Here is a 19,186-nt window from a genome sequence, read left to right on the forward strand (position 1 = left end):
TTCTTTTACATTTATGACAACAGCTAATTTGCAACCAAAAGGTGAGTGAGCGTAGCGAACGAACATCAACCTGGAGGCGAGTTAGCGTAGCGAACGAGCTAACCTGAAGGCAAGTGAGCGCAGCGAACGAGCTCCAACCTAAAGGTGAGTGAGCGTAGCGAACGAGCTCCAACCCAAAGGTAAGTGAGCGTAGCGAACGAACTTCAACCTGGAGGCGAGTTAGCGTAGCTAACGAGCTAACCTGAAGGCAAGTGAGCGCAGCGAACGAGCTCCAACCTAAAGGTGAGTGAGCGTAGCGAACGAGCTCCAACCCAAAGGTGAGTGAGCGTAGCGAACGAACTTCAACCAGGACGTGATTGAGCGATGCGAACGAGATCATCTTGAAAATTAAACGTAACGGTACTTTCTTTCCATCGGTCTGTCTTAGGGGAAACCTATAACTTAGGCGATACGAAGTTCGCCGGGTCAGCTAGTATATATATATATATATATAATGTATGTACACAATATATATATATAATGTGTCCGTTAGCACGATAACTCGAGCAAAAATGATCCAATTTTGATGAAATTTGGTATAAACGTGTTAAAATTAAACGTGTTTAAATTAAATTCCATGATATTCTTATAGAGAATAAATAAACTGTGGTATTTCACTTGTTTATTGATATATTTTAATCAAATTTGGTAATTTTGTTCATTTCATACAAAGCTATCAACATTTTAATAAAAAACACCTCAAACCCTTCCCTGTAGCAGCAAACCTAGGTACTCATTAAAATAAATGTTGTTTAAATCCATACTATTATATAAAAATCTAGTGGCGTCTGTCTGTATGTGTATTACTAATAGGCACATAAACTACTGAACTGACTGGGCTTTTTACAAAAGTATAGCTACCATAACAAGCACCATTATAAGACTATTCACACTTTGATACTGACCGTGGGCTTTGCCCCTTTGGCTTTAAAAGTTTTGAGGTGAGGATTTTAAAAGTAAATATTGATTGGTCTCCATGGCTCCCATTAAAACACACACATAGTTTACAATTTTCTATCCCACCCAAATGTAAATAAGCTGAACTGTCAAACCACATTAATTCACAATTCCACAGCTGGTTTATAAATAGGCATATAATATTCTCTACAATCATGTGACATGTTTATTTATTCTTATATTTGATGGTTCATTGATTATTGGTTTTATGAAATAAGTGAGATTGTATATCTGGTGCTGTATCCAACCCTAATTAATTATTTAAAATTTCGCTAATGTGAATGATTGTATTGAAAGATTTTGGTGTAAAAAATAGTAAAATTATAAAGTCACATTTACAAATTATTATTATTATTATTATTATCACATTTACCCTTGTACACCCTTGTACACACTTGTACATACTTGTACACACTTGTACACGCTTGTACACACTTGTACACCCTTGTACAATCTTGTACACCCTTGTACACACGTGTACACCCTTGTACACTCTTGTACACACGTGTACAACCTTGTACACAGTTGTACACCCTTGTACATACTTGCACACACTTGTACAACCTTGTACACACTTGGACACCCTTGTACATTCTTGTACACACTTGTACACACTTGTACACACTTGTACACCCTTGTACAGCCTTGTACACTATTGTACATACTTGTACACTATTGTACATACTTGTTCACACTTGTACACCCTTGTACAAATTATAAAGTCACATTATATTTATCCTTTTAACATTTTTGAACACTTGAATTGTGTTTAGAGTAGGGCACACGCACCTTAAAAATTGAAACTTTTTTTTCAAGGAGATAATTAATTGTATATTTTTTTCCATTTTGAGAGAAATATTGTTCACACCATTTGCCTTTTCACACTGATACATCTATATATATAAAATCCAATGTATGTATGTTTGTTTGTCCTTTATGGACTCCAAAACCGCTCGACAGATTATAATGAAACTTTCAGGCATTATTCAAGGATGGTTTGTGTGAAGTTTGGTGCTGATCCGTCAAAAGGGCTCTGCCCCAGTGGCTCTGGAGTTTCCCATGTTAACCTTATGAGTACTCATATTTAAATGGAATTAAAGAATCTTAACAGCTGGTTTGACTAAACAATTTGATTCTGTGATGTTCAATAGCATTAAAAAGTTAATAGGTTTACCAACAGGCTGCAGCACTATTATTTTTTTTATGACAACAGCAAAGTTCCAACCAAAAGGTGAGTGAGCGTAGCGAACGAACTTCAACCTGGAGGCGAGTTAGCGTAGGGAACGAGCTAACCTGAAGGCAAGTGAGCGCAGCGAACGAGCTCCAACCTAAAGGTGAGTGAGCGTAGCGAACGAACTTCAACCAGGACGTGATTAACACGTTAAGTGCGGGCATCATCAATAGATGATGTCCGACACTAGCACTGGTGGCGGACATCAGCTAAAGCTGACGTCATGCCACTCTCTCCACATTTAGTTTAGTGTGAGCTCAGCCTTTGCCGGGGAACGTTATAACCGTTGCCAGCCTGTAGCTTAGATTATTTAAGCTTTAGTCTGGTGTAGGTTGGTACTAAAATTTCCCGTAAAATCCCGTCTAGCAATACTTTTGTCCCGGTTCCGGCAATTTTCTCTTTACAAGCCACTTTACAAAGACACTGGCTACGAATCCAGGCAGTGCTGCTACCTTTGGGTGTTTCAGTGAACTACGTCCACTCTCGGGCTAACACAGCACAATCACTGCTGCTCTTTTTTTATTCGTCAGACTGAAATATTTGAATGCCAATTGCGTTCACCGATTCAGTTGCGCTGCGGGGCTTCGCCCGGGCCTCGCCGCAATTATCGAGCGCCTGTTTGAAGGTATGCCGCACTGAACGTGTTAAGCCATGCGAACGAGCTCATCTTGAAAATGAACGGGCATTTGACATTAAAACACATTAGGACAGGACGACGTCTGTCGGGCCAGCTAGTATTAAATAAAAGATGTGTAAAAAAATAGGTGTATTCTGATGAAATAAATCCTAAATGACAATGATTGTAAACAAAAACAAAGTTAACTTATTAAGCATAACATATGGTATTTTTTTAAACATAAAGTATGTTAGAAAAGACACATCAATTCTCCCCCTTTAAAGTCTTTACCGCAGCATTTGATCTACATGTCGTCTGCATGTTACTCTACTAGGTTTTTCTTTTGAGTCCTCGATTCTAGAAGGTATCATAACACTAAGGTATGTTCTTACTTGTCTGTTGAACATGAGAATGTATGTCGAGTTTGCTGTTGAGTTTGGTACTTGACGGAGTTGAATTAACACCTTGTGAATTTTACTGTCAAGTGTTCCTGAATCATCGCAAATTCTCTCAAGAAAAGACTCCTCAATGAACTACACTACGGGCACATTGGTATAGTAAAAACCAAAGCTTTGGCAAGAAGTTACTGCTTTTGGAGAGGAATGGATAAAGACATCGAAAACATGATTGCTGTTTGCAAGCCTTGTCGGGAGAAACAAAATTCTCTGACGAAAGAGATCAATCATCCTTGGGAACCAGCGACTCAGCCATGGGAGAGAATACATATAGATTTCATGGGCCCAACAAATGGACAACAATTTTTCATTGTTGTTGATGCCTTCTCCAATTGGGTAGAGGTAATACTTACAAAAGCAGCAACTACCGATTGGACTATTAAGGAGTTGAAGAAACTTTTTAGTACTTTTGGTCTTCCAAGCCTCCTAATTTCAGACAATGGAAGAAGTTTCACTTCTCTTACTTTTCAAGAGTTTCTTAAGTCATGTGGAACTCAACACAAAACAACTGCTCCATTCCACCCATCATCTAATGGACAAGCTGAACGCTTTGTACAAACAGTGAAGAAGATGTTGAAGTCGATATTAGATGAACCAGGAACACTTTACAGTAAAATTCACAAGGTGTTAATTCAACTCCGTCAAGTACCAAACTCAACAGGAAACTCGGCATACTATCTCATGTTCAACAGACAACTAAGAACATACCTCAGTGTTATGATACCTTCTAGAATCGAGGACTCAAAAGACAAACCTAAAGGTATAACACGCATATTTAAGGTGGGAGACCGTGTTCAAGTGAGAAACTACTACAAGGGTCAGAGAAAATGGAGTTTCGGAAAAGTTACATCAAGAGATGAAAATCTACATTACAACGTTGAACTGGTGTTCAATTGGTTTGTTTGAAAATGTCCAAACTGGTCAATACTTGTAAATTTTGAATCTTCCACAGGTAATTTTGAGAGGAAATCTGCATTGCCATGGTCACCAGTTCTCTTGAATTCAATTGTGTGGTTAAATCCTGATAAAAAATGGGAGCAGTTGAATAGTCGCGTTGCTGACATTGACGGTAGGCTCTTGTTGGGATTGAAGATTGACACTAATGGTTTATGGTCCGTGATGAGTGTAAAATGACGTCCGTAGCAATAAGAAAAAAATTTCTTCAACCCCCAGTATATACCTGTGGCTTCTTTATCGATTTGGCTGTAATGTTTTTCAGCATTGGTCAATGATCTTGAAGCAAAAGCTATTGGCTTTTCACTTCCATCTGGGAAACGATGTGATATCACTGCTCCAAGTCCCACTGGTGTAGCGTCAGTTGCAAGGATCTATGGCAGGTCTGGGTTAAAGTGACAAAGAACTGTGTCACTTGTTATTCTTTTCTTGATGTTTTGGAAACCTTCTTCACACTTACTGTCCCATATGAATGACTGCCCTTTTTTTAGAAGTCTATGTAAAGGATTTAAAACAGTGGACAAATTCTTTACAAACCGGTTGTAGTAATTAACAAGCCCTAGGAAAGATTGGAGTTCTTGAATGTTTTGAGGCCTTCGTGCATTTGTAATTGCTGTGATTTTATCCTTACTTTTGTGGATTCCAGTGGCGTCAATATGTCCTAAGTATTTAATTTTCTTTTGAAAAAATTTGCACATGTCACGGTTCAACTTCAAATTTTGACTCCTTAAACGCTCAAACACTTGCTTTAGTCTTTCTAGTAGTTCTTTTGATGATGTTCCTTGAATTATTATATCGTCGAAGAAGCTGAAGCACTGAACACCTTGAAGGTATTGAAGGATTCCGTCCATTACCTTTTGCCAAACCCCTGGAGCAACTTGTACACCAAACATCAGTCTGTTAACTGTGTATTGTCCTTTATGAGTGCTCAAAGTTTGAATTTCTGCACTCTCAGCATCCATTTCCAAGTGGAGATAAGCAAATCCAAAGTACAGAACAACTGCCCTCCATTCATTTGAGCAAAAATGTCTTCGATCCGAGGTATTGGATGATGTTCTTCTTTGATTTGTTTATTTAACCTTGTAATCAGTGCATATTCGTATGTTACCATTAGGCTTTACTACAGGTACAATTGGAGTACCCCAATCAGACTTAAGTCCGTTTTGGAAATTATTCCAGCTTCTTCCAGACGATTCAACTTGAGTTCTACTTTTTCAGTTAGTGCATATGGGACTGGACGAGCTTTCACAAAAATAGGTCTTTTCTTGTAATAATTTTGTTCTTATGTCTGAATTGCTAATACCTCTTATCAACTGCATGCGTAGTAATGTGTTTGCAATTGATTTCCCACAATTATTACAGTTGAAGTCACAGTCTGAAGATAACTTTTGAAGCTCAACGGAATATATTTTTACGGTTTCTTCAGATTCTTGTGATCTTGTCATAAATTTGTGTTGTAAGGCCCAAGTACTAGGTTTAGGGTCAACATAATCAGCCAAAAGACTTACTAATTCAGCATATGTTTTATCCAAAGGACTTTCAGGAGCGCACAAATCATACAGCTTCTGATGTAAATGTGGCTGTAAGGCATGTAGCATTGTATACACTTGATCCTTTGGTTCCAATTCTTGGCTATGTAGATATAGAAATATCTCAAATCGACGAATGAAGTTCTTGAATGATTCATTTTCCTGATATGGTGTGAAAATCATTGAGGAAGTAGTGGATTGACGTTGTGGAGAAGACAAATTTGATGTACTAGGCACAATATTTTGAATGTTCACTTGTAGTTCTGCAAGCTGTCCCATACGTTTTTGTAACTCATCCATTACCTTGTAATATTTGTCCTCCATTTCTACTCTGTAATCTATTTCTTTCTCAATTTCAACTTCTTCAGTTTTCTCTTCTATTAATTGTTGTACAGAATTAAATCTTTCCCAATACTCTTCAATTGTTGTTATCCTGGTTTTGATTACTTCTTTTGACATGTTTTGTAGGTTTGCTAGCCATCTTTCAGCCTTAGACAACTGACCCTTCACTACTACCTATTCTAATCTTCTTTAAATCAGTCAAACTTTCAGTGTTACTTAGGTCACTCATATTTAAAACATAAATTGTAATAAATAGAATGTAAAAAAAATTAAAAACTGGTTTTCCTCGTCGCCGATGAAAACTGTTACATATTAAATAAAAGATGTGTAGCATAACATATGGTATCTATATATTTAATACACAGTTGTAACACTGTTTTCTCAGTAATTACTGGACCAATCTACAAGATTTATGTCTCAAATTAAAGGGGATAGTGTGTAGATTTGCCGAACTTCCTTAGAATTTACGTTTTTTCTAAGGGCTACGACCTACAGCCCTTTAAAGGTCGAGTCAATACAATTGTTATTGAAGAATATAATAAACAGTTTATAAATTATTCGTCAGCTGTTTAATATTTGTCAGACATTTGTTATTATTTTTATAACCTCACTTTCAGTATGCAATTATTAAACTTGGAGTTTCTGTTTATAAACACACGATTTTGATCAAGGAAAGTGTATTTGTTAACTTATTTTTGAAATGTTTTAGTTTTCCTGCAAAGTGATATGAAGGAAAGTGGTAATTGAGTTTAAGTTTGAGTATGGAATGTGAAATAATACCCATAGTAGGGAACGGAAACTTATTGTTTTGATCAATATAATTTATTCTCTACGGCCACCAGAATAATCATGGGGAAATCCGCTTTGCAAGTTGTACATATTATTGCTAATGAGTGGGAAACATACAAACATTTTATAGTAGGTGACGAATCTTACTCAAGATCGGTGTTAGACGTTCAGTGGTACCAAACTTTACCTTCTCGAGATGGCGAGTACGCTGGGATACGTGGAACTACAATATATCAGCGAATTTTTTTTCAAGTTGCTTGAGAAACTGTGACTTACCATTCGGTTCTGGCAAAGAAGTATGTGGCTTGATGTTTAATGGCAATGTTGACTCGGGTCATTATAGCGTTATACAACTTTATCATTAACCCCAGGGTGTGAAAAGTACAAAAAGAAAAAGAAAAGGTAATCATTAACCGGGCATAAAGAGACATACCGAACGAAAAAAAATGTAGAGAACCATCGAACTAAAAAGGTAAATAGCAGTGTTGGTGTTAAATGTGCTCTGGAAGTCCCTACAAAAAAATACCAACTCTTTTGAATTGGGATCGTAAGATTGGATTTGTCACTACTTCAAATATATGAATTTCGAGTCAGAACAGACTAACTGGGACACAAAAATGTTTTAGTTTTCCTGCAAAGTGATCTGAAGGAAAGTGGTAATTGAGTTGAGTTTAAGTTTGAGTATGGAATGTGAAATAATACCCATAGTAGGGGACGGAAACTTATTGTTTTGATCAATATAATTTATTCTCTATAGCCACCAGAACAATCATAGGGAAATCCGGTTGCAAGTTGTACAGATAATTGCTAATGATTGGTAAATATACAAACATTTTATCGTAAGTGATTAATCTCACTCAAGATCAGTGTTCGACGTCCAAATTTTACCTTCTCGAGATGGCGAGTACGCTGGGATATTTGGAACTACAATTTTTCAGTGAACTATACCCTAACTATATTTTTTCGAGTAGGCCTACACAGGGAAGTTGCTTGAGAAACTGTGACTTACGATTTCGGTTCTGGCGAAGAAGAATCTGGCTTGATGTTTAATGGCAATGTTGACTAGGGTCATTATAGCGTTATAAAACTTTATCATTAACCCCAGGATGTGAAAAGTACAAAAAGAAAAAGAAAAGGTAATCATTAACCGGGCATAAAGAGACATACAGAACGAAAAAAAAAACATGTAGAGAACCATCGAACTAAAAAGGTAAAGAGCAGTGATAGTGTTAAATGTGCTCTGGAAGTTCCTTCTAAAATATACCAATTTTTTTTATTGGGGTCGTTAGATTGGATTTGTCAGTACTGCAAATCTATGAATTTTGAGTCAGAACCAGAACAGACTAACTGGGACAAAAATATCTTTTCCTTATGTTGTCACAAGGGGAAGGTAAAATGAACTCCTTATCAACATTTTGAGTTTATGGAAAATCTTATCAACAGCGACTATAAAAATGTATTAAGGGTCAAAAGAGACAAAAAACTATTTGAGTAAAATATAATACAAATCTGCATTTGAAATGGCCAGTTCTAAGTCTCACTTGAATCAACATCTTTCTGGTAGTGGTAGTCTACATAGTTTTAAAATCCACTACTCCTTTTCCATCAAATTGGACCGTTAATACCCTCTAACATTGAACAAAGTATGCCCAACTTTATATATACGACGTAAACACAGCTTTTACTCAAAGTATGGGTCAAAGATTCGTGAAATGCGACTAACTGCTGATGCGTGATTTACATGTAGGCTAAGTGACTATCTTTATTCCATACAACAAATGTAATGAAAAAAACGACGAATATAGGAATATACTTGAGCAAATTATCTAAATATCATAAATAGCTGCTTATTAGTTTATCAGCATTGCCCAGTTCGTATACTATTTATTTTTCAAATGAAACTTGAATTAATATAAAACATTCAATTGGTTAAAATAATATATCGGTTTGATTAACATAAAATAGTTTATACAGGCAAACTATCAGTTCTATTTCATGTAAAAATTAAACAACCCCTAAATAAAATAAAAAGATAAACAGTATTTGTTAATTATTATTTCTTTTATTGCTGACAATATTCCCGTGGCGGAGCACGGGCGGTTAACTAGTTTTTTTAAACATACAGTATGTTAGAAAATACACATCACACACATTTTTAAATAATAATTTCATATTACTAATTACTGTTTTATCTATGTTACTACCCATAGATTAGTTGTGATGTTTTCTAATCCAGAGGTAGCTACTGGTATAACTTTTGACACTTCCTGTAGATTTCACATTCTATTCTAATAATGAATAACTTTTTACGAGCAGCGTTCCATGGTCATTACATGTAAATTTTCAACCAAGTTCCTCTTAACTTAACCGACCCCGACCCTTGACATAAACATTGTTTGAATTACGTTAAATTTCCTAATTCTAAGCTATATACAAATATTTCAATTTAAAAATAACAATAAAAAACTAAGTTTTATATGCACTTGCCTTTGGTACATGAATAGTAGGAGTTATAAATAATAGGGCTAAGTATGTTTCTGAACTGTTTTAGTAGTAAGAGTGTTAATGTTTTTGTTTGCTCACATAGTATATAATGAGATATTTTTATAATCAATGCTTAGTGAGCAATGCTTTTTAGAAACAAGATCACATGTTTAATTTAATTCAAACCGTAATATTAACCAGATGTTGTAAATTATTGTTTGTCTATGTTTGATTTTATCATTTAAAAGTAAGTAAAAGCTTTGAGTTTTTTTTTATTTGTTTTATTGTTTGAAAATGTTTTTTTCATGTAATTAGTAAGTTAATAGTTTTTGATAGGTACATTTATTGGAATTTAATCTTATTTTACTCTTTTTTCATGTCAGATTTCAAAAAGCACCATTTAAACATACATCAACCCCGGACGAATGACGGGTCCTCTGCTAGTAGGAAATAAATCTGACAATTTTCAGGGAATATTTAAGTAGAAATGAAGCCAGTCAAATGGATATTTCAAGAATCAAGAATTTATTCACCATTAAATATACAGTATACAATAGGTGTCGTCAAAGTATCTGCAGGTTTGCTGTGGCGGGTTTGTTTTGTTCTTGGTATAATACACACACTACATGAAACTTTGTAAAAAATAAGTTTTTTTATTTAACCCCACATATATACCAAAATGTTCGTATAGGTGTGTAAATAAACTAACCTTATACAGTTTTAAAAAATTCCCTTTTGCTCTGTCCCAGTGGCTTTTAAAGTTCCCATGTTATCTTTAAGAAGAACATATTTGTTTACATTATGATCAGCTGGATAATTTAATTGCTGTTACTGTAATATTTTAGTTGCAATTGAAGGAAACGTGTGCGAAATAGTTATTTACTGACTTGGTTGAAGTGAAATATTTACTATATGAATTTGAGTTGGCGTAATAATTTGATATACTAAAATACCCCCGCCGCAGCAAACCTGCAGACTAAGTGAATTTCCATTTGCCTGATTTGATTTTCAATTTAATCTATTTCAATAACAATAGGTTTAAGGATTACCTAGTTTTACTGCTAAAGGGAGGGTAATAAAGTGTGTTTTTTAGTAAAAAGATAATAGCTTGGTATAAAAGAAATAGATTTGCCAAGTTTGATCAAAATATATACACCAACAAGCAAACTACAACAGTTTACTTATTCTCCATAAGAATAACATGGGAATTTTAAATTTAAATTTTGCATTTTATCCAAAACTAATAACCATACAAAAACACTTCAATATACTAAATTATTTGTTTTTTTTAAGCTCTTTAAAATGGTCTTTAGAGAAATTGGTAAAATTTATGTTTTGAGGGTGAAAACGAGAAAAACCTATTTTTGCCCCATAAATCCCTCCATAAAACCCCGTTCCCATGGTCCGATCTTGCTGGTTTGCAAACTCGTTTGAATAAACATAGGTTTACAAGTCAGTACCAAATTTCATCAAAATTGGATCATTTTGCTCGAGTTACGGACACATATATATGTTTGAACGGATAGTGTTTTGGCCTCTGGGGACATCAAAACGAAAAAGTAAATCGGTCCCGGGTCCAGAACTTACCGTGAGACCTACGGTAATAGCTTATTCCCTATACGGGAAATTTGCTAATAAGTCAACTTAATTAACACTGTGCTGCATTTCTTGAGCAATAATGGAAAGAGCCGATTTGCAAACTATGCAAACATATGAAATCCATACCTAACACCACCAAGTAGAAGAAATAGAAGTAATGTTTTTTTTTTATATAATATACAGGGTGTCACAAAAAAGTGTGATGGGCTATACAGGACCTAATTCTACATGCAAAAATAAGTCAAAAATGAAGAATAATTTTTTTTGGATTTCGGCTTAGTTTAGCCGTAATCCGCCATTTTGTTTTTTGGGGAAAATATTTATTATTTCAAAATCCCTTTGAGATATTTTTACGAAACTTGGCAAAATTGTTTACACTATAGTAAGTAACATTTATAAAAAAAATTATTATTTTAACTTTCCAAATTTAAAAATGGCGGCCGTTTGAATTTTTAATGCCAAATTTCATGAAAACCGGTACCTAAATCAAAATTTTGTAAGACACAAAAGTTTTAGTATTTATTATGACAAATCCAACAAAACAAAAATGAATAAAATCGGTTCATAAATAAAGAAGCTGTGTTTATTTTAGTAATTTAGACTGAAATTATTAATATTAAAATGTATTAAATGTAATGTAATAATTTATGTAACGTAGTAATTTCAATCTAAATTACTAAAATAAACACAGCTTCTTTATTTATGAACCGATTTTATTCATTTTTGTTTTGTTGGATTTGTCATAATAAATACTAAAACTTTTGTGTCTTACAAAATTTTGATTTAGGTACCGGTTTTCATGAAATTTGGCATTAAAAATTCAAACGGCCGCCATTTTTAAATTTGGAAAGTTAAAATAATAATTTTTTTTTATAAATGTTACTTACTATAGTGTAAACAATTTTGCCAAGTTTCGTAAAAATATCTCAAAGGGATTTTGAAATAATAAATATTTTCCCCAAAAAACAAAATGGCGGATTACGGCTAAACTAAGCCGAAATCCAAAAAATTTTATTCTTCATTTTTGACTTATTTTTGCATGTAGAATTAGGTCCTGTACCTATAGCCCATCACACCTTTTGTGACACCCTGTATATTTGTTATTATGGACCACCTAATGCGGCTGTGAGTGGGAAACATTTGTAGAAAACACTAAAAAACAAGATCAGCTTTTGAAAAATGATAAGATATTTACAAGAAATGTTGTTTATATCGAACTGTTATGTACATTGTGAGTATTTCCATAATCTTTAGGCGACTCATTTAAGGTAATCGGAAATTACAACTGTTATTCGTTTTAAAATAACGCCTGTAATACTTCGCAATTGCTCTAATTCGATTACCATAACAAATAATAGTTGTTAATCGCAGCAACGCACGCTGGGTGAAGCTAATTTATATACAGGGTGTCCCGGAACTCTCTACCAATATTTTAGGGAATTGATCCTGGGTAAAAAACGTACCTAAATATCATATTTAAATTGTCTGGAAGGCTTTAGTTACTCACACAGCCGCCATTTTGTTTTTTTCAGTTATTATTTTTTTTCTAAAGAATGGTTAAACATACGAAATGGAAACTTTGCACAAACATTTATGACAACTAGACAAAGCTACAAAAAAATTATGACAATTTTTGAAATTCATAAAACAAAATGGCGGTCATTTAAAATTTTCTTTCTTAAATAACTCAAAAACCATTGATTTTATAAAAATGTTGAATGGCCGCCATTTTGTTTTATGAATTTGAATAATCGTGATATTTTTTTGGTAGCTTTGTCTAGTTGTCATAAATGTTTGTGCAAAGTTTCCATTTCGTATGTTTAACCATTCTTTAGAAAAAAATTAATAACTGTAAAAAACAAAATGGCGGCTGTGTGAGTAACTAAGGACTTCCGGACAGTTTAAATATGATTTTTAGTTATGTTTCTTACCCAGGAGCAATGCCCTAAAATATTGGTAGAGAGTTCCGGGACACCCTGTATAACATATATTAAAAATTAAAAACATAGTTAACAAAGTACACTTTTTTAATTAACAGAGGAACTAACTTTTTTGGTGCCAAAAATCAACTGAATGAATATCAAAGATTATTAACAAGTGAACCAAGTGCTTCAAAAATATTTAATTTACTGGCCAACAAAGGCATTAAGTGGCAATTCAACCCTCCACCATCTCCGCACTTTGGTGGCATATGGGAAGCCAATATCAAATCAGCAAAATCTCAAAACAAGAAAGTTAGTCCAGGAGCTGAGGGGGGTTGAGCATGCATGAAAGTAGTACGCAATGTTATTGCTGATTATTGTAATATGGACTGTGGTGATCAAAATTACGTATGTCGCCTATTTCAAAAGTGGTCGATAAGGTGGGGGGGAGGGGGCAAACATGGCGGTTTGCGCTATGCGTTAAAACGCTGATAGTTCGAAAACGGTAAAAGATAGAACATCGGTTAAAACGTCGTTGTAATCCTAAAAATGTGGACAACAATAATGGTCATTGGGTCCGAGGTCGTATCTCTATAAATAAACAAGTTATTGTATAAAATATGTAAAAATGGACTTTTCGTGTAGATTTTTTACCGAAAGTAGAATTAATTTGTGAGTGTCGCAAAGAAGTAATATCAAGTATCTTTGCTGATAAGTATCTTTGTTGTAATATGGACTGTGGTGATAAAAAATACGCATGTCGCCTACTTTTCAGGTGGTCGAGAACTTGGGGGGAGGGGGGCAAACATGGCGGAACGCGCTATATATCGAAATGACTGTAGCTCGAGAACGGTACGAGATAGGACATCGGTTAAAACGTAGTTTTAATCAAAAAAATATTACCAATAGAAAAGGTCATTGGGTAAAAAGTCCTATCTTAACTAATAAAAAAGTTATAACAATAATAAGTTTAACAAAATCTACATCGTACAGCTATTTTTTTTTCGAAAATCGTATGGATTGTTGATAAATAATAGTGTAATTACTTAATTACTCGGCTAAATATTAACTAGATGCATTTTCTTATAAGAAAAAAATATATTATTACGAATACATTTGGTTTAAAATGTAAAACACGGCCTCCAAACTACATATAATACTTGGGGTTTCGCCGCAATCAAATGCATAATACAGACTACCACTACAAATCCAATTTTAATTATTATAATGTTGTAGGTTATTACAATATGATTATGTAACAGATTCATATTTAATACAGTTATATGAAATAAAAAACATTACTACAAAATTAAATACCTTATAATAAAAAATACGGCAAATCTCTTCATTCTATCCATAACAATTACACTCGTTGTTCATGTTATTTGTTGAATTTAAATAGGTACCTTTTTAATTTCTCTTAGCACCTGTAATACAAATAAAAAATTGTAAATATTTTCTTTGATACAAATGTATATACATCTATATATAATTAATGCATGAGAGCGGTCAAGAAGTTTAAAGTTTATGGTGTTTATATTTACAATGGAATTAAACTAAAAGTTTACTTTTAGTACGTTTATTTAAATATCTTATTAGTACGCCCACTACATGTATTTATTTTGTAGTTATTCATAGTTGTTCATATTTTTTGGTTTGCTTATTGTTAGTCTCTACTTCGTTAATATTTATTGTATTATTGTTCCTGCATGTTAACTAGTCTTTATTGCCACTTGCTGTGATATTTATCATATATTTATTTCTCAACTCTGTTTTGTTAATTAAGTGTAGGTAGTAGCTTTGACTATTATTACGTCATTTTTTTTTGGCCATCTCTATATATAAGCAATGTAAAATGTAAAATGGTGTTTACCGTATACAAATAAACAAATAAACTACTATACTGTATATTATATTTCATATTTGATTATTATCTTATTTGTTTGATTATTTATTTATCATTATTTCATTTATATACTCAGTGTATAATGAAATACAAAATACAAGCAATCATTATTTTAAAAACAGCAGCAATTATAACGCAACCTAACGGACGAACCCCAAGGCGTTTGGAGGCCGTGTTTTACATTTTAAACCATATGATTCGAAATAATATTTTTTTTTCTTATAAGAAAATGCATCTAGTTAATACTAGCTGTGTACCCGTTCTACGCACGGGGATCTTATAATATTCAGTTGAAACCTTCTTATATAAAGAACAGCAGTTGGTTTGCATATTTTAAGATATGCTGGCCAAACTATTATACATAGCTTCATTTTATGTTGTTTTTTGTTGTTCCGGATCGGTATGACAATCAATAAAAGGTTAAATTACCTCTGTGTCTGCCGGTCGATCCTATAACGGTAGGCTTACTTTTATTTTTACTATCTGATCTCGTTTGCATGGCTCAATCACGTCCTGGTTGAAGTTCGTTCGCTACGCTCACTCACCTGTATGTTGGAGCTCGTTCGCTGCGCTCACTTTCCTTCAGGTTAGCTCGTTCGCTACGCTCACTTGCCTTCAGGTTAGCTCGTTCGCTACGCTCACTCGCCTCCAGGTTGCAAATTAGCTGTTGTCATAAATGTAAAAGAAATAATAGTGCTAGTGCTGCACCCTGTTGGTAATCCTTGTAACTTTAATGCTATTGAACATCACAGAACAGAACCAACTTGTTTAATTGAAACAGCTGTTAAGATTCAATAATTTCATTTCTCATAAGGTTAACATGGGCTTCCAGAAATTCCACGTCAAAAATCGACAAAAACTTGATTTTCAAGGGTTTACTGTTAAATATCTAACTGTCTCATATTCGATGAAATACGTCTAAAACCATCTCATATATGTATAGTATTTGGAAAATAAGTTTCAGGCGGGACAGTGCTATAGTTATTGAGGAGTAGTTGTAATAAAGTGCGTATTTTAGCGTTACCAAGAGAATGACAGATAGACAGACAGACAGACAGACAGACAGACAGACAGAAATTGAGATAAGGTTTGATTCGGTTTCTCTGACCTATGAAATGTAAAAATAACCAAAAAGTTCATTATTCTAAGCAATGTACAGACAAAACTCTAATTTTATTTATATAGATTTAGCTGAGTAATTAAGTAATTACACTATTATTTATCAACAATCCATAAGATTTTCGAAAAAATAGCTGTACGATGTAGATTTTGTTAAACTTATTATTGTTATAACTTTTTTATTAGTTAAGATACAACTTTTTACTCAATGACCTTTTCTATTGGTAATATTTTTTGGATTAAAACTACGTTTTAACCGATGTCCTATCTCGTACCGTTCTCGAGCTACAGTCATATCGATGTATAGCGCGTTCCGCCATCTTTGCCCCCCTCCCCCAAGTTCTCGACCACCTGAAAAGTAGGCGACATGCGTATTTTGTATCACCACAGTCCATATTACAACTATCAGCAAAGATATTTGATATTACTTCTTTGCGACACTCACAAATTAATTCTACTTTCGGTAAAAAAAAACTACACGAAAAGTCCATTTTTACATATTTTATACAATAACTTGTTTATTTATAGAGATACGACCTCGGACCCAATGACCATTATTGTTGTCCACATTTTTAGGATTACAACGACGTTTTAACCGATGTTCTGTCTTTTACCGTTTTCGAACTATCAGCGTTTTAACGCATAGCGCAAACCGCCATGTTTGTCCCCTCCCCCCCACCTTATCGACCACTTTTGAAATAGGCGACATACGTAATTTTGATCACCACAGTCCATATTACAATAATCAGCAATAACATTGCGTACTACTTTCATGCATGCTCAACCCCCCTCAGCTCCTGGACTAAGTCATTGGAGAGCAAATTTTAGCCTTTGAAGAACTGACTACTCTTTTTGCTTAAATTGAAGCTGTTATGAATTCCCGTCCTTTAAATAGTTTTCAAATAACTAATACATAATATTTGTAAACAGTTATTTGTAAAGGTTTATCAAAATAGTGCGTTCAAACAGCCGTGGCACCTGAGGGATTAGAAGGCCCCAAGGGTTTCCATGGGGTGTCCTAATCCGTCAGGTGCCACGGCTGTTTGAACGGAGTATAGTGTAAAGTAAAGTCATCCCATTGACTAAACTTAATTCTAGATTTGTTTCTGATCGCCATAAAAAAAACTACTATTAGCCTAGTGTACGTTTATGTTGTAAAAATCCTCCTAAAGATGTTATTGGCTTTCCATATTTTATAAAAAAAAGCCTCAACTCCTGATTACGAACTATTTTGCGACTGATTAGGACTCAATTACCCAGTTATCGAAACCAATCACGAAATTACTTTTCATCAACATCTTTGACATGCATATTTTTGGATAGTTTTAAGAAACGGAACTACCTCTATGTTTTACTGTTATACATGGATGCTCCCTTTACTATCTCTAATGATTCTACTACTTATCATACGCTTAACTAATTTACTAAAAACATCACAAGTTTGCAAACTGCACAGTAAAACAATTTATTTCAAATTTCTAAGACGTAACTAAAACATCAATTAATTATTACTAGTGTACATGTTGCTCGAATTCGAGCAATTCTAAAGCATTACAGGAGTTATTTAAAAAAGAATAACAGTCATATTTACAATGAGTTTAAAAGAGTCAACTCAAAGATCACCGGTGTGTAACTCAAACTATGTTTATCTTCGTTATTGATAAACCTAAAGCATTCCGGCCGGTTTTCTCCTTCTCAAAATGCCTCGCTGTACAGGCAGCACGACGTCATTGATAGAGGGCCAATTGAAAACGTAAAGTCGTTTGGGGTAGTATTAGGGCCGGCGCATGTTTAACCTAATAGTTGAGATTGTCCAGGGTCAGGTGATGAGTTAAGCCTATTACGCGCCACTGTTCTGTAGCTGCGGTCGTTATCACGATTGCGCCTCCTGTCTATGTTTCGTTGTCGTCACGTCGGAGGCATTTAAAAGAAAAAAAAACAACAAATAAACAAATTATAGCTACACAAAACAACGATAAATGCACAAATTTAAGTAATAATCATGCTAACACGATCCGTCATAGCGACACAAAACAACGATAAATACACAAATTTAAGATACAACCATACTAACACGATCCGTCTTGGGGGTTATGTTTACACAAACTCAAATAGTAAATAAATGTACTCAATGCGTTTCATAGGATTGAAAAATAAATAACAGCAATTAAACTATACAGCTGATCAAAATGTAAACAATTATGTTCTTCATAAGGATAACATGGGAACTTTAAAAGCCACTGGGGAAAAGCCCAAGGGACTTTTTCAAAAAAAGTAAGGCCAGTTTGCAAATCTACGCGACACGCTCTTTCCAATGAGACGTCAATGGATAAAATCGGTTAAGAAATGGCGGAGGAGTTCAACCGACAAAGTTTCATGTAGCGTATTAATTATATAGATTGGTAACGTTATCCCTGGTTTTATGGTTTTATATAGTACTAGCTGTAACCCGCGGGCTTTGCCCCGTTTAACTTCTTAATTTTCAAGATGATCTCGTTCGCATGGCTCAATCACGTCCTGGTTGAAGTTCGTTCGCTACGCTCACTCACCTTTAGGTTGGAGCTCGTTCGCTACGCTCACTCACCTTTAGGTTGGAGCTCGTTCGCTGCGCTCACTTGCCTTCGGGTTAGCTCGTTCGCTACGCTCACTTGCCTTCAGGTTAGCTCGTTCGCTACGCTAACTCGCCTCCAGGTTGAAGTTAGTTCGCTACGCTTACTCACCTTTTGGTTGCAAATTAGCTGTTGTCATGAATGTAGGGCCTAAAATAAATAATAGTGCTGCACCCTGTTGGTAATCCTTTTAACTTTAATGCTATTGAACATCATAGAACAGAACCAACTTGTTTAATTGAAACAGCTGTTAAGATTCATTAATTCCATTTCTCATAAGGTTAACATGGGAAACTCCAGAGCCACTGGGGCGGAGCCGATTGGGCGGATCATGAAATTGATGGTGTATAAACCTATTCCATGACATTCTACACGTATGTAGCAAGTTTCGTGGCAATCGGTTCAGCGGTGTCTGAGTTTATCACTGCCAAACAAACAAATATATATATATATATATATATACAAACATCCTCTTTTATACTTATAGATACAGTAAATTGCAGAATCGACTGGCAAATGAGTAATCCAAAATGTAATATTGCATACGGTACTGGCTTGATTATAAATCACGATCAGCTGTATTGAAGTATAAAAAAATCAGCAGTAAATGGCTTTTAATGCTATTCTTACGGAGA

The 19,186-nt window shown here is 34.5% G+C and overlaps 1 protein-coding gene across 1 annotated transcript; it reads left to right on the forward strand.

Moving 5' to 3' along the window:
- The first annotated feature begins 3,466 nt into the window (after positions 1-3,466).
- On the forward strand, positions 3,467-4,651 carry LOC128997012 (uncharacterized protein K02A2.6-like). Its single transcript, XM_054422592.1, has 2 exons — positions 3,467-4,058; positions 4,518-4,651. Exons 1-2 carry the CDS (start codon positions 3,467-3,469, stop codon positions 4,649-4,651), a joined length of 726 nt encoding a protein of 241 aa, XP_054278567.1.
- The last annotated feature ends 14,535 nt before the right edge of the window (positions 4,652-19,186 follow it).

The sequence above is a fragment of the Macrosteles quadrilineatus genome, unplaced genomic scaffold (assembly GCF_028750875.1).
Source record: "Macrosteles quadrilineatus isolate MER2022 unplaced genomic scaffold, UCM_ALF_1.0 Scaffold_1__1_contigs__length_201487025, whole genome shotgun sequence".
Lineage (NCBI taxonomy): Eukaryota > Metazoa > Arthropoda > Insecta > Hemiptera > Cicadellidae > Macrosteles > Macrosteles quadrilineatus.

What these genes read in the sequence shown, in the direction of transcription:
- LOC128997012 (XM_054422592.1), top strand. Translation starts at nt 3,467, where the DNA reads ATGATTGCTGTTTGCAAGCCTTGTCGGGAGAAACAAAATTCTCTGACG. An exon ending in CTCAAAAGACAAACCTAAAG is followed by an intron (nt 4,059 to 4,517) that starts GTATAACACGCA and finishes AATGTTTTTCAG; the next exon opens with CATTGGTCAATGATCTTGAA.